At 39.1% G+C, this 13,903-nt stretch overlaps 1 protein-coding gene across 2 annotated transcripts in view; it reads left to right on the top strand.

Annotated features, from left to right (window-relative positions):
• AQR (aquarius intron-binding spliceosomal factor) overlaps window positions 1-13,649 on the top strand; it is a 112,761-nt gene extending 99,112 nt beyond the window's left edge. For both annotated transcript variants that reach the window (XM_080686507.1, XM_080686508.1), the window contains 4 exons: window positions 930-1,015; window positions 4,199-4,373; window positions 6,905-7,018; window positions 8,057-13,649. In XM_080686507.1, the coding sequence (XP_080542633.1) occupies window positions 930-1,015; window positions 4,199-4,373; window positions 6,905-7,018; window positions 8,057-8,428 (747 nt within the window). In that variant the 3' untranslated portion in view covers window positions 8,429-13,649. The remainder of the gene's footprint in view (window positions 1-929; window positions 1,016-4,198; window positions 4,374-6,904; window positions 7,019-8,056) is intronic.
• Window positions 13,650-13,903: the final 254 nt, after the last annotated feature.

Consider the following 13,903-nt stretch of genomic DNA (forward strand, 5'->3'; position numbering starts at 1 on the left):
TGAACAAGTGAGTAAATAAACAGATTGTGGTATATGCATTCAGTAGATAGTAATGAGGTAAAAAAGTATGAACTTTAATGTACACAACACATGGATGAGTCTCAGAAACATATGCTGAGTGAAAGAACTTAAAAAAAAAGTACATAGTGTATGATTCCATTTTTATGGAATTATAGAACTGGTTGAAACAAAATCTATAGTGACAGAAAACAGCTCAGTGGTTGCCTGGGGTGGGGAATACAGATTTGACAAAAAGGGGCCTGAGGTCTTGGAAAATTTGGTTGTGGTAGTGGTTTAAGGGGATATACTGTATATTGTCAGGATGTATCAAATTGCACACTTGAGTGCATTTTACTGTTTGTCAATTATACCTCTGTGAAGCTGACTTCAAAAGAAATGTTAACTTCCAAAGGTAGGACCATGATTGTAATTTTTACAGGATAAGCATTTAAACTTTTTGTTGAATAAATGAAAAAGATAAATGCTTGGGTGCCAATATTAGACTGAAACCTCCCTGAATTTCCTTACTTGTACATGTATTTTCAAACTGAACAATAAGTACTATGAAGATTATTTGTTTATTTTTTGATAGAGGAATGCTATAGAACTAGGAATGTGTTAAATGATAAGTGAGCAAACTAAGTTATATTGCTGGGCATCAAACCCGGATACCAGATAATGAGCTAAACACAGTGCCTGCTTTCATGGAATTGAGTAGTTTAGTAGGGGAAGACTGTGCATTCCACAGATGTTATTCAGCTCAGCAGAGGTAAAGATGAGTAACATAGGGACATAGCCATCTGGTTACCGTGGTTTATTTCAAATAGTTCATGTTCATTAATTCGTCTTTTGAATGCCAAGTATATGGTCATGTTTATTTCGGATTGATTATTTTAAGTATGCCGTACTTACCATTTTTTTCTTTCTAGGTGACAACTGTTGACAGATTTCAAGGTCAACAGAATGATTATATTCTTCTTTCTCTAGTACGAACCAGGGCAGTGGGCCATCTGAGGTGCGTAAGGAAAAACTGTCATCATGTCATTGAACTTTACTATCTGCATCAGTTTTAAACTTCTGTGGCTAAGTAGTTTGCCTTTTTTTAAATTTAAAGTATAATTAGTTGTTATGGAAGCTTTTGGTGCTGTATGTTGGAGTGTAAGAATGGATCTGTCAGAAATTAAAAGAAGTAAAGTGGTACAAGCGTCTCTTCAGAATGACTTTTTCATTGCACAGGATCTCTGGTGTTTCCACACAGTCTCTCAGCTTCAGTGTTAGAGGATAAAGGAACCATTTGTTCTCTCAGGATTAAGAATTGTCAAAACAAACAATAATCTATTTTTGTCACTTATTGTGATGTACTTATGCACTAGAGATTTATGGGAATAATGTCTTCTGATTACAAAGCAGCCGTTTAGTTTTATATAAACCTTCATCTCATATGACTTAATAGCAAAACTATATGGAGAGTTCATTTTATTATTTTATTTGGTGGATATAAAAAGAAAATTCTGCAAGCTCTCACAGTGTAATCAGTAAGTCAAGCTCTGTTTGGAGCTTAGCCCAGTGGTCAGGTTCCATTCGACTAACTTTATGTAAGAGTAAGCAAAGATAGAATGTTTCAAGAAATTGTTTGAAGACTGTAGTGTTCTAAAATACAGTTTATTTTTGTTTATTTATTTGTCAAGCAAGTATTTGGAGACTAGCTTTTCTAAAAAGCAGTTCCTCTTCCGCAATGAGAGTTATAGCTAGCTGCTGTCTGAATGGGGCATCATTACGATTTATATAATTAAATCTCGCCAAAACTCACAGTGTGAGTGCATGAGCGCTGCTTCCTCCCCTCCCCACCTTTTTTCTTACTCTGTAATGCTTTGTCTTTTCCAGCTTCCCATGACTTTAGTTAGCTCTCTGCTATTTTTTGCCTGACTTTTCTAGAAACTTAAAAAAAAAAAAATAGATGATGATGGTAAAATACTTATCATAAATGAAAGGTTAAAAAAGAGCCTGATTTTGGTATTGTCTAATATCAAGATTTTCTAAGCAAAAATAGCATTATCCACATAATCAATCTTCTTTATATTTGCCAAAATTTGCTCTTGAACATCCAGCTTCATCGAGGTTACTGGTGATGGTTCAGGTGTTGTTAGATTATACAGGGGAAATGTTCATTTAAGTATTATTTATGCTTCCAGTTATGTAAATTTCATAGGTATCTTAGTTAGAATTTTACCAAAGCTTGGATATTTTGGTTCACAGAGATAATCTTTCATATCTTTCTTTTTCTAATATTTTGTTTTTTAAGTTTCAAGAGATCAAGGAAACCTACTTCCTTCTTATTTCTCTTTTAAATAATAGCTTTATTGAGATATAGTTCAGTTCATATACTGTACAATTCACATATTTTAAGTGTACAAGTCTGAGATTTTTAGCATATTAATGGAGTTATGCAGCTATCTTCACCATCAGTTAAGGTCATTTTCATCACTCCAACAAGAAACCCCGTACTTACCAGCAGTCACTCCCTTCTCTCCCCAGGGCCTTGGCAACCACTATTCTCTTTCTGTCCTAGATTTACCTGTTCTAGGCACTTCATGTAAATGGAATCGCTTGGCATAATGTGTTCAAGGTTCATTCCTGTTGTACCATGTATGAATACCTCATTCCTTTTTATTGTCAAATAACATTCCATTGTGTAGATATATCACATTTCATGTGTAACTCTGTGTTTAACCCTTTCTGTTTCCCAGTGCCTGTCATACTGCCTTTGCCCACATCTTTTTCATCCAGGGTAGACTCATTAGGAGATGGTATAGGAGCCAGATTATTCTGCTTTAGTTCCAGAAACCTGTCTTAGGGACACTGTGGGCCTGTTCAGAAGCCAGAGTAGTGAGACATTTCTAGTCCCTTTCCCAACATTTGTTGTTCTTGTCGCCACCTGATTTCAATAGCCCAGGTACCAATAGAAATGATGGGAACCTGCTCAGTGCAAAGCAGTGAGACTGTCACTTCCTGTGTTGTCCTCAGAAGGGTCTGTCAGAACGATGGCCTGTTGTTGAATAATGTTCCTGCCTAGCCGTGTTCTGGGACTGAAAGCAGGTGGTGATCTCATTGCCCTGAGTTCAAGATATAGCTTCAGGGAACCCTGTCTGCTCACTTACTCTTCTGACTGGTAGTTTGCCATGCTCATAGTGTTTGGTCACTCATTACAAATCCTTTCAAGTCAGTCTATTACTTGGCAGTGTGCTGGGTTCTGGGTCTATAGAAATAATCCTAATATTCGTGATCTCTACCCTCATGGAGCTTAGAGTCCAGTTGGGGAGACACTGCGCATACCCTTAGAAAATGCCCACGCTTGCATCTGCAGAGGATCTTAGTGTAACCCTCCTCCTGCGCAGGGACATCAGGCTTGCAAAGCCGCTTTGCTGCACTGCAGCCCTGAGGACTGGAGAGCACAAGTTCCTCCAAGGGACCAGGTCAGGGTTGCTGCACCCTGGATCTGTGCTTTGCCTAGAGGTGGAGAGCCTTCTGGGTGTGAAGGGGAGACCAGAATGTTATGCGAAGGGATATGTTTTCTCGTACCTAAGTGAACATCTCATAGTTTTGTGTAGTGGGGGGGATGGGAGAATCCCTAGTTATTATATTATCTTTGTAACATTTGATCTCTGTAACACCCTACTACTTACTTTCAAGGATTAGGGATAATTTTACCAGACTTTATTATTATTCATGAAAGTCTTCTTTTTTATAAAATACAAATTCAAGTAGCCATGTAAGAGCATCTCCAGAAAACAAACTGTCCTCTATATGGACATGGGAGTTTGTAGGTGAAGAAATGGGGGAAGGTTGGTTCAGATTGACTTACTACTGGTGTCTGACAACTGAACTATATCCTAATACCAATGTAGCTTCTTGGATCTTTTTAGTCAGTGCATCATTTATTTTGTGATTTTCCCCCCCTCACCCCCAAGAAGAAGTCAACACATAGATTAGCGATAAAGCGTTAACTTTGTACTTGGTTTACTAGTGACATAACATTGATTAACTTAATGTTTATTCTATTAAGTTTTGAAGAAACTTAACTTTTTGTTGACACAGCTTAATAGGAATATTTAATAGAATATGTGAGAAAAAGAAAGAAGCTACATAAATATGTTATTAATCTTGATGTATGTTAATTGATTTTGTTTGTTTCCCAAAGGGATGTTCGTCGCTTAGTGGTGGCCATGTCTCGAGCCAGACTTGGACTTTATATCTTCGCCAGAGTCTCCCTCTTCCAAAACTGTTTTGAGCTAACTCCAGCTTTCAGCCAGCTCACAGCCCGCCCACTTCATTTGCATATAATTCCAACGGAACCTTTCCCAACCTGTAGAAAGGTAGGACTCTTCGTTCTATACAGCTGTATTCTCCTATGGATGATCACATTAGGTAGGAACATCATCAGACAGATCTTCCAATTACTGATTTAAGAGTGTTGCTTGCATTAGGAACTAAATTAGATTTTCTGTATAAAAATAATGTATGCCAACATTTATTGAGTACTCACCATGTATCAAGCAATTAGTTCTTTATGTACATTATTTCATTTCATCTCAGTAACAGCCCTGCTCAGTAGGTTTTCTTATTAACCCAATTTGAGGATTAGAGAAGTAGTTTGGCCTTGCATCTAGTAGATGAAGAATTCGGGATTTGAAAATCCAGGCAGGCTGACTCCAGAGATGAAATGAAATAATGTACATAAGTTAATCGATGTTACTGAGATGAAATGAAATAATGTACATAAGTTAATCAATGTTACTGAGATGAAATGAAATAATGTACATAAGTTACTCAATGTTATGTCACAATGTTCATAATCATTGTGTAGCTTTGTAAGGAGAATTTAACAGAATAATAAATAGCTCTTGGAGAAGGCTTAAGAAGCTTACATTCTGGGAAAATGTGGGCGGGAGCAGCACATACAAGAAGTTATACTCAGATAAATACCACTCCCTCCTCATTCATCCCTGCTTCCAGTTTCCTCTCCCTCCTTTTTTCTTCCCTTTCCTCTCCCTTCCCCCCATAAAAGCAGTCTCTTTAGTTTCTGGTTTATTCTTTATATATTACCTTGGCACAAAGGAGCAGATACCTGTTTATTTTCTTTCTTACATGAAAGTAAGCATGCTATATAGACTTGGGCTTTGCCTTTTCATTTAATGAAATATCTTGGAGATACATTGGAATTTAAACAAAGCTTTTAAATATTTACAGTACATTTTTCTTCCCTTTTAGAGACAAAACAAGATTAAATTCTCTGTGTTTGTTTTATAATAATGCGAAGTACTTTCCAATAAGGAGAAAGAAATGCTGCTATAGAGGAATTGTAGGAACCGTGGAGAGATATGATGGGGGTGGGGTCATGTAAAGCCTTGAGTGTCAGTCTCTGAAGTTTGGACACAATCCTGTAGCGCTGAGGTTCTCCATCTGTTGTGGGCTGATGATTATGCAGAGAGATTCCTGACAAGAAGTCTGGGGCAGAGCCTCTGTGTCTTGGGGTTGAAAGGGTGCCCCAGGTGCTTTGAATCCCAAGGGCTACAGGGACACACCTGGTGAAAACTCGAAGTGCAGTTCAGGCAATATGAATGAGCAGAAGTGTAGAAAGTGGTGCTTTGCACAGCACCATGGATTCAAGCCTGGGGACTGAGGGCAGATAGCATCTCCCCATGCTCTGCTCAAGAGGCTGTGGGGATGGGCAGTGAGGGCTGAGCAGCTAGTACTGCCTCCCAGAGAGGCAGCTCCCCAGCAAAGCCACCTGAAAATAAGCAAACAGATCAAAACAAAAACCCTCCTGTTTTGAAGGCAGTGTTGTAGTTGTAGCAGCGTGGGAGCCTCTGCACACAGATGCTGTGACCGTTGCACAAAGTGACCATAATCAGAAGAACACCTGCTTACATGCGCGGCTGCCACCCTGCCGGATTCTGGGAAATGCTATTTAATGTACTGAATATTTCTAACTTTGTGTGCCTTAAATAATTTCCCCTTTTTTTATTTATTTCTTGATAAAAGTTTTTTACTTTATGGTTTTCTGAAATTTCCTGTAGTAAGAAAGGGGAGACTTTGTATGATTGATTATAAATAGCAAAGTGTTTGTCTTTATTCTAGTATGGTTTAGGAAGAAGTGCAAATTTTGTACTTTCGCATTTACTTTACCTGAACCAATAAAAAGCATTGTTTCTGAGATGGTGGTCAGATACTACTCCACTCTAAGCACCTCATTCTGTCTCAGACACTGAATATACATCTCTGGGGCCAGGGCCAGGCCTCTGATTGAACATTCTCCCCCAGATGGTCCTGATAGATACACAAAGTTGACACTTTAGACTACTGTTTGCCAACATTTCTGACTGTATATGCATTCTTTATTAGTAAAAATTCCTTTTGAATATTCGCCTTCATGACTGACAGTCTAGATATTGTTAACTTCTCATTGTAAATATTAGCTTCTTATTTTTTAGAAAAACGTAAGTAGGAAGAACAGTTTTAACATTTTCATTCTGAATAATCTTGAGAATTGCCTTTGGAGCATATACAGTATTAGGAACCATTACTTTAGACTATGGTGATTTTTCTCTCCAAATGATTGCTCTCTCTTTTTCTTCTACATTAGTTAGTGGACCAAAACTCATATTGGACTTACCAGCCTGAAATTGTATTAAAAGCTAGTGACTCTTAGCTCCCTCCTAATCTCTACATTTTCTACATTTAAATTGAATCACTCTTTTCCCTTCTTTATTGAATTCGCACACTTACATCTTTATGTCCTCTAAACCCTATAGTGCTTACACATAAAACAGAGAGATGGGCTCCTGTTGGAATGCTAGCTTTTAGTGTTTTTCACTATATTTAACTTCCTTTTTGCCTTTTCTAGAATGGGGAGAGACCATCTCATGAAGTACAGGTAATAAAGAATATGCCCCAAATGGCAAACTTTGTGTACAACATGTACATGCACCTGATACAGACCACCCATCACTATCATCAGGTGAGTTTTCTCAGCACTAACTCTTAGTTTTCTTCTTACTAAAGAATCTTATATGTTGCAGAATATATCATTTTTTTTTTATTTAAGTGTAGTTGGTTTATAATATTATATTAGTTATATTAGTTTCAGATGTACAATATAGTGATTTGGCATTTTTATACTTTACAATGTGATTACCCCACTAATTTAGGAATCATCTGTCACTGTGCAGCATTATCACAATATTATTGACTGTATTCCCTTCACCTCAGAATAAATCTTTAAATACGTGACTCCTTGTAGAAAACCAACTAAAGCGAAATGGGTTGTTATTATTCATGTAATATCCATACTTTCAAAACATCTTTATGTAGATATAATTTGGCATGCAACAAAATCCACTTATTTAAAGTATACAATTTGATACTCTGACACATATATACCTGTGAAACCATCATCACAGTCAAGAAAATGAACATATTTATTAGCCCCCAGTGTCCTCATGCCTCTCGGTAAGCCCTCTCATTTTTCACTAATCCCTTTCCCACCTGTTCCAGCAACCAGGCTCAGCATCTAGAGCTGCTCCAGTGTTTGGGTGGGACAGAGTCTCGTACCCTCCCCTCTCCCTGCCATGGCTTTGTCCCAGGGCTTGGTTTCTCCCTGCCCCTCTCAGAGCTCCTTGATCAAAGTTGGCCCTTCTCGACTTGGTGTGTCCGTCAGTCCTAATCAGCCACTGTTTTTCCAGAAGTGTGACAGCAAATTCCTTTGCTAAAAAATCTAATAGGTTTTCATATTCTTTTCCTCTCTAGAGATGTAATATGTATTTTGATTATTTGTGATATCCGTGTTGGCATATTCAGCAAAACGTAGGCCATTGTCATCAGAGTTATTTCATCTGTAACATGAAATGGCCAGCATTATTCTGGAGAACTCTTAAGAGTGAACAGTATTTATTAGGAAGATAATAATGTTAATGTGAGAGCTTAACTTTATAAGCCAATTCTTTTTACTTGAGTTAATTCATACTGATATTTTCCTTTTTTAAATTTTTTTTATTAGACTTTATTGCAGTTACCACCTGCTATGGTAGAAGAAGGTGAGGAAGTTCAAAGTCAGGAAACAGAAATGGAAACAGAAGAAGAGGGCATGCTTACTCAGGCTGACATCCCCTGTCTAACAGATGCCAGCATCAGTCACGAACTGTTAGCCTCTCAGCCTGAGGCCACCCCCGGTGAGACAGAGGCCACCCCCAGTCAGACTGAGACCACCCCCAGTCAGACTGAGGCCACCCCTGGTCGGGCAGGGACTGGTTCCAGTCCAGAAGCCACCTCCGCTGTCTCCGAGGTCACTGCTGCTGCAGCAGGCCCTCAGGCTGTGCCCACAGAGGCTGGCACCCAGCAAGATGCCACATCTGTCCCAGAGACCAAATAGCCAATGCCAGCCTTTCTTAGGGAGGACATTTCACCTGTAAAGTCAAAGTAAAGTTACTTTTTGTATTTTGTATCTGCTTCTGCCATTTTAAAGGTAATAATGTTCAGTCCTTATTTTTGTTAACTGATATCAGTGTTTGTTCTTGGATATATTTTTTAAATTGTATGTATATGAACAACTCCATTTCAGTTCAATCAGAAGGGCAAATAATCATTCCTTTGATATTTTTCTCATTAACTGAGTGTATCTTTAATCATACCTACATTAAAAGAATTTTCTATAGGATATATAGGACATATTTTACAGTTTTAGTGAACTATAAAAAAGAAAAAGACAATGCACTGAAAATAATCATAAATGCCCCTAAGCAAGTATTGAAATTGGGGAAGAAATAGTTCTACCATAGTATCAGATGCTCAACTTGTTTTGTTTTTAACCTTTCTTCCTTGACGTAAAGGCATTAACAACCATAGCATACAGGTTTCTCAAATCCATCAAAGAGATTACATGTATTTCCTTCCCAAAAATTTGTTAACGGATCAGAATCACCCAGAATGTCTGTTTCTTCTTGGGGCCATTCCCAACCTAATGAATGAGAATCTCAGGTGAGGGCCTGGGAATGTGTCCTAGAGCAGGTGCTCCGGATGTTTGAGTTGCTGGCAGAGTGGCATCAGATAAGGCTGGGGAGGCTGAGCCAGGTTTGTCATTTAGCTAATCAAGAATGTGGCAGCTCCACCTGGGCAAGAAGGCAGGCCGGGAGCCTGGACAGTGAGAGCAGCGTGCTGAGCCCCTGTGTGCAGGATGGAGCTCACGGGCACGCCGAGGTTCTGCGTTTCCTGCCGGCTTAGTTCTCTTGGTAGATAACCAGCCACAAAGAAACCTTAAGGTAAAATTGTACTCCAGTTCTGGGAGAGGAAAGAGATGCGGACCTTGCTACTTGAGTGTGGTTTGCAATCAGCAGCATCAGTGTCTATTGAAGGTGTGTTAGAAACACAGGCATGAGGGTCTACCCCAGACCTATTAAATCTGAATCCGCATTTCTGCAAAGTCCCCAGGTGATTCATAAGCACTTTGTAGTTTGAGAAGCACTGTACTGAGATTACTGTGCTGTCCTCACATGAATGAGAGGTAGAAGGATGATCTCGAAGGTAGAATTACCTGAGAGTGACTAAAGTTTCCTGACAAGGACTTATGCTTATAAAGTCCCTGCATGGGTGGCCAGAAAAGGTGAATATTTGTATATGTGGAGGGAGAAATTGCCCACTAGTTCTCTCCCACATTTTGACATCTGCTAGAGTGGCTAAAGGAGGCATTTCTCCCAAAGTATCTCCTCTACTACATGTACCTGTAGCCTTGACCATGTCCAAAGAACCTTGGATGAAATAATTAAAAACTGCACACGGCCACTGAAATGCTTCTGATCCTCCATCTTGAAGAAATGATCACTTTATTAGGAAATTAACCCCAGGAAGTCAGGCCAGGGAAGGGTATTTTTGAGTGACTAGTGTTTGCTCAGCTCTATCAGGTGGTGGCAGATGTGATTCACTCTCACCTTACAAGTGTCTCATGCCTCAGAATTCTTGTGTAAATGTGGGTGAGGAAGGGAAATGGAAGTGGTGGCTGATGAGGGATGTGAAATGAGGAGGAAACTGCCCTAGGAAGGTAGGTTGTCTGCTATCCGGTAAGAATTGAGCCAGGTAGCCTGTTACATGTTGTCTCCGAGTATAAGAATTCGAAAGCAGGTGTTTCAGGCATCTGTGTGAGGACTAGCACTCGCAGAATTACTTTCATTGTAAACATATAGTATCAGGTGAATATATAGTAGCAGGCTAAGCAAGAGGGAAGGAGCTTTATGGTATTACTAGAGGCCCAGTGCACGAATTTGTGCACAGGTCGGGTCTGGCCAGCCTGCCCCAATTGGAGCCAATTGGGCTGGACCAACCCGGGTCAGGGGCCGTGGGCAGTTGGTGGGCCGGCCCCACCCCCAATCGGGGGGGGGGGCAATTAGGGGTGGGGCCGGCTGGGGGAGGGGCCTCAGGCGGTTGGCCAGCCCTGCCCCCTGGTCCAACTCCAGTTGAACTCCCAGTTGGTCGTACTCTTGGTTGAGGGGACAATTTGCATATTAGCCTTTTATTATATAGGATTGTCTTTCCTGGAAAAGAATAATTTTTCTCTCTACCCTTTAGGGATATGAATTACAATACCTGCGACCAAGATAAGCAAACTTTTATGCTACTTTCTCATTAAGTAAACTGTTTTCCAAACACTATAAATCACGGTCTAGCTAGATAACTATACCTTTTTCTTTGCTTCTTGATTTCCTGTCGGACTCAAAAGGAAATTTAACTGGAAGATGGGTATGTCCTTTGCATTTGTCAAAAAATTTTAAAAAAGATTATGGTGGTGGGATTTGAATTATTTTAGTTTACATTAACTCTGGAAAGGCCAATGAGTTGCAGTTAACTATAGAATTTTTAAGGAACTTAAGAGAGCAACTCTTATTTTAAATAATGATGCTGAGTCAAATGATCTTAGCCAGGGTAGTAACTGTGGAGAGAGGGGTAGAATCCGAGTCTACAAGCCTAGCATGGTATTTGGTTTATTTATAAATCTGAAAGTTTTCTGTTTAATTTAAAGAAACTACAGACACAGGTACTCTTCGCCTGGAGACCACTTCACATTAGTGTTCCCGTTGCTCCTTCCTGTGTGTTTCATAACTGAATACGCAATGATTTGGACTCTATTTTTAAAAGCCAAAAAGATGCATGCAAAGAGAATGAGCGTGAAATGAGGCAATTCAAGAATTTAGATTTTTTTTTTCCTGAAAAATGCTGAGTTAAGAAAGTTTGTTACCAGAGTTGAAAATAAATAGCTCCATTGGTTTGGGCAAATGAATGACAAGATCTAAACATTACCAGGTCTCTAGAAGTGATGATAAAAGTTGAGATGTTTTGCTAGATCCTGGGAGAAATGGGCCATTTATGCTCCCATATAAAGTGAAGTGTTTTATGATCAGGAGACAGCATGATATTATAAAACAGACCTTGGGCTCACTCAGACCTGGCTCAAATTTTAACCTAATTTACTCAGCATTTGGGTTGACCTTGGACTGGTTTTATAACCAGTCTAAGCCCCAGTTTTCTTTATGTACAAAATAAGGAAAAGATTTGTTTGTTAATGAGGTAATGTTCATGAAAACATCTGGCATCTAGGTGCTCAGTAAATATTAGTCGCTCTCTCTCCACTTTTCCCCGAAGCTTTGAGACAATGTAGGATTTGCAACCAATCCTCTGACTTGGGTGCTTAGCTCTGCCCCTATCCAGGGAGTATGGAGCAGGATGAAGAAAGGACATGGGTGGAATTGACCTTTGAGGATCAAGAATCACACCCTCTGAGAACCTGAGTAGGTCTGGCATGGTATGAAGGGTGGTCTCTGGAACTAGAGTTCTGGCAGCACAGCATAACGGGTGGGAAGGCATGGCTGCCGTGCAGCGTCCGACGTACTGATGACTTCCATCGTCCTGAATCCTGTACTCCCTACCCCCAAATCATTAATTGTTGCAGTTATTTAGTTTTGTGCCTTGAATATGCTTTTTTTTTTTTTTATCTTGAAGCCCCTCAAATGGTATTCTTACAGATGTTTCTTCAATTAGAATAAGATTTAAAAGATTTTTTTTTTTTAATGCTGACCCTTTTGCATCAGCCAATAGAGCAGTTAAAGACAAGCATTGCCTTGCTTCCTGTGAAAAATGCTTGGCAGTTAGCCTTTGTAATTATGAAGCAATCATGTTAATAGATGTTTAAGAATAATACAACTGGCACAGTACTGAGCCACGGGTGGAGATGAGCACAGGAGACCATTTTCCTTCATCCCTTGGTGCTCTTTCGTGCCCAAGAAAGGGGTTCAATTTAGTGGGACCCAGAAGCTTTCGATGCTTTAGTTTTTCTTCCTAGGAACCAACTGGAGCTCAGTCCTGGAGCAGGATTCAAAGGCAGCATGGCTACTGCTGACTGACACTTGGCAGCTTCAGTCAGTTGCTCTCTCCCTTGGCTTATACTTATTTCAGTGGCCACATAAACTTTTGCACTTACATACAAATGTGGCTGATCCCACTATTTCTCAATATGTATTACAGGAAACACTAGTCTTGAAACATCCTCTGAAAAACATGCTCCATGGTCAAATAAGTTTAGGAAACGTAATGAATTATTATTTCCCTTTTGTCGAATCACAGTGTATTGCTAGTTAACTAAAAGTTCTGAGAATTTCTGCTAGAAAAAGAAATCATGTTTAACTCAGCATTTCTCAAACTTATTTGACCATAGAACTATTTTAAAAAAGTAAGACACCTTAGGGAGCTAGCTCCACAGAATACAGGTTGGAAACTAATACTTTCACAGAAGCAATTGAACTCTGATTACTTCTTAGGATATTAAGGGGTCATAATATGCCATCCTAAAATATGCCACTTTGTCATAAAGATTATTTTGAGTTGAAGGCAATTGAGAAGCAATAGATGCAGGAAGAACTCTGGGCTGCTTCTGCCCAAAAGTAGGGCCTAGATTTTCCTTTGTAAAGGTGTCCCCTCTGGTCCTCATCACTGGAAAAGATGACACTGAGATGAGCTTACGTTAAAAAACACCTTACCTAACATAATCCTTATTTTCCATCAGTTTCCCCATATATTTACTCTTCCACAACTCACCCCCTCTGGAAGTCCACCCCCCTTTTCCTTTGCCTATTTACTTCACAATTTATCACCCTTTGTCAAAACTGTACATAAGTTTCCAAGTCTTACTGCTTCTTTTGACTTTTCACTTCTTTTCTGTGTAGCCCCCGTGGAAGTAAAATTTAAAATATCAATTAAATTTGCTTTTATAAACTTGACCATTGCATTTTTGTTTTTTTTTTTCTCCTCTTCTTCTGGTTTTTAGTTCAGTCATTTACAAGTATGTATGCTTTTTCTCCTGTTAATCTGTTTTTGTGAGTTTAATTCACAGGCCCCAGCCACGGACATTAAGGTAGAGAGAAAGTTTTTCCTAGCCTTAAAAAAAAAAAAAAAGACACATACATTTTTTTAAGTAACCAGGGGCTGAAGTAACACAGCCAAAGAAGAAACTAGAGGTGATTTGTACAGAATGTCATATTGTATTGTAATTTGTTGAGTGTCATGTGTTATTAATAGCAACATCCCGAAAATGCAAATGAATAAAAGTTTGATCAATGTACCATGACATTTCTTCATGTGAGTCTCCAACAAAAAGGTCACTGAGCATTCTTTGTTTTACTTTTAATTTTAGACTTCAGCGTTTCACATTAGGCTCTTCTCATTTCTTACCATGAAGGTTTAAATGTTTGTTTCCTTTGAAAAGTTTAAGTTTCAAAAGGGAAAGGAATGGCCAATAGGGATGGGCCAGAAATAATAGAAAAAATTAAGGCAAATATAAAGAAATGAAGAAAATTTTCCTTTATGA

Source organism: Plecotus auritus, assembly GCF_963455305.1.
Source record: "Plecotus auritus genome assembly, chromosome: 1".
NCBI classification, from domain to species: Eukaryota; Metazoa; Chordata; class Mammalia; order Chiroptera; family Vespertilionidae; genus Plecotus; species Plecotus auritus.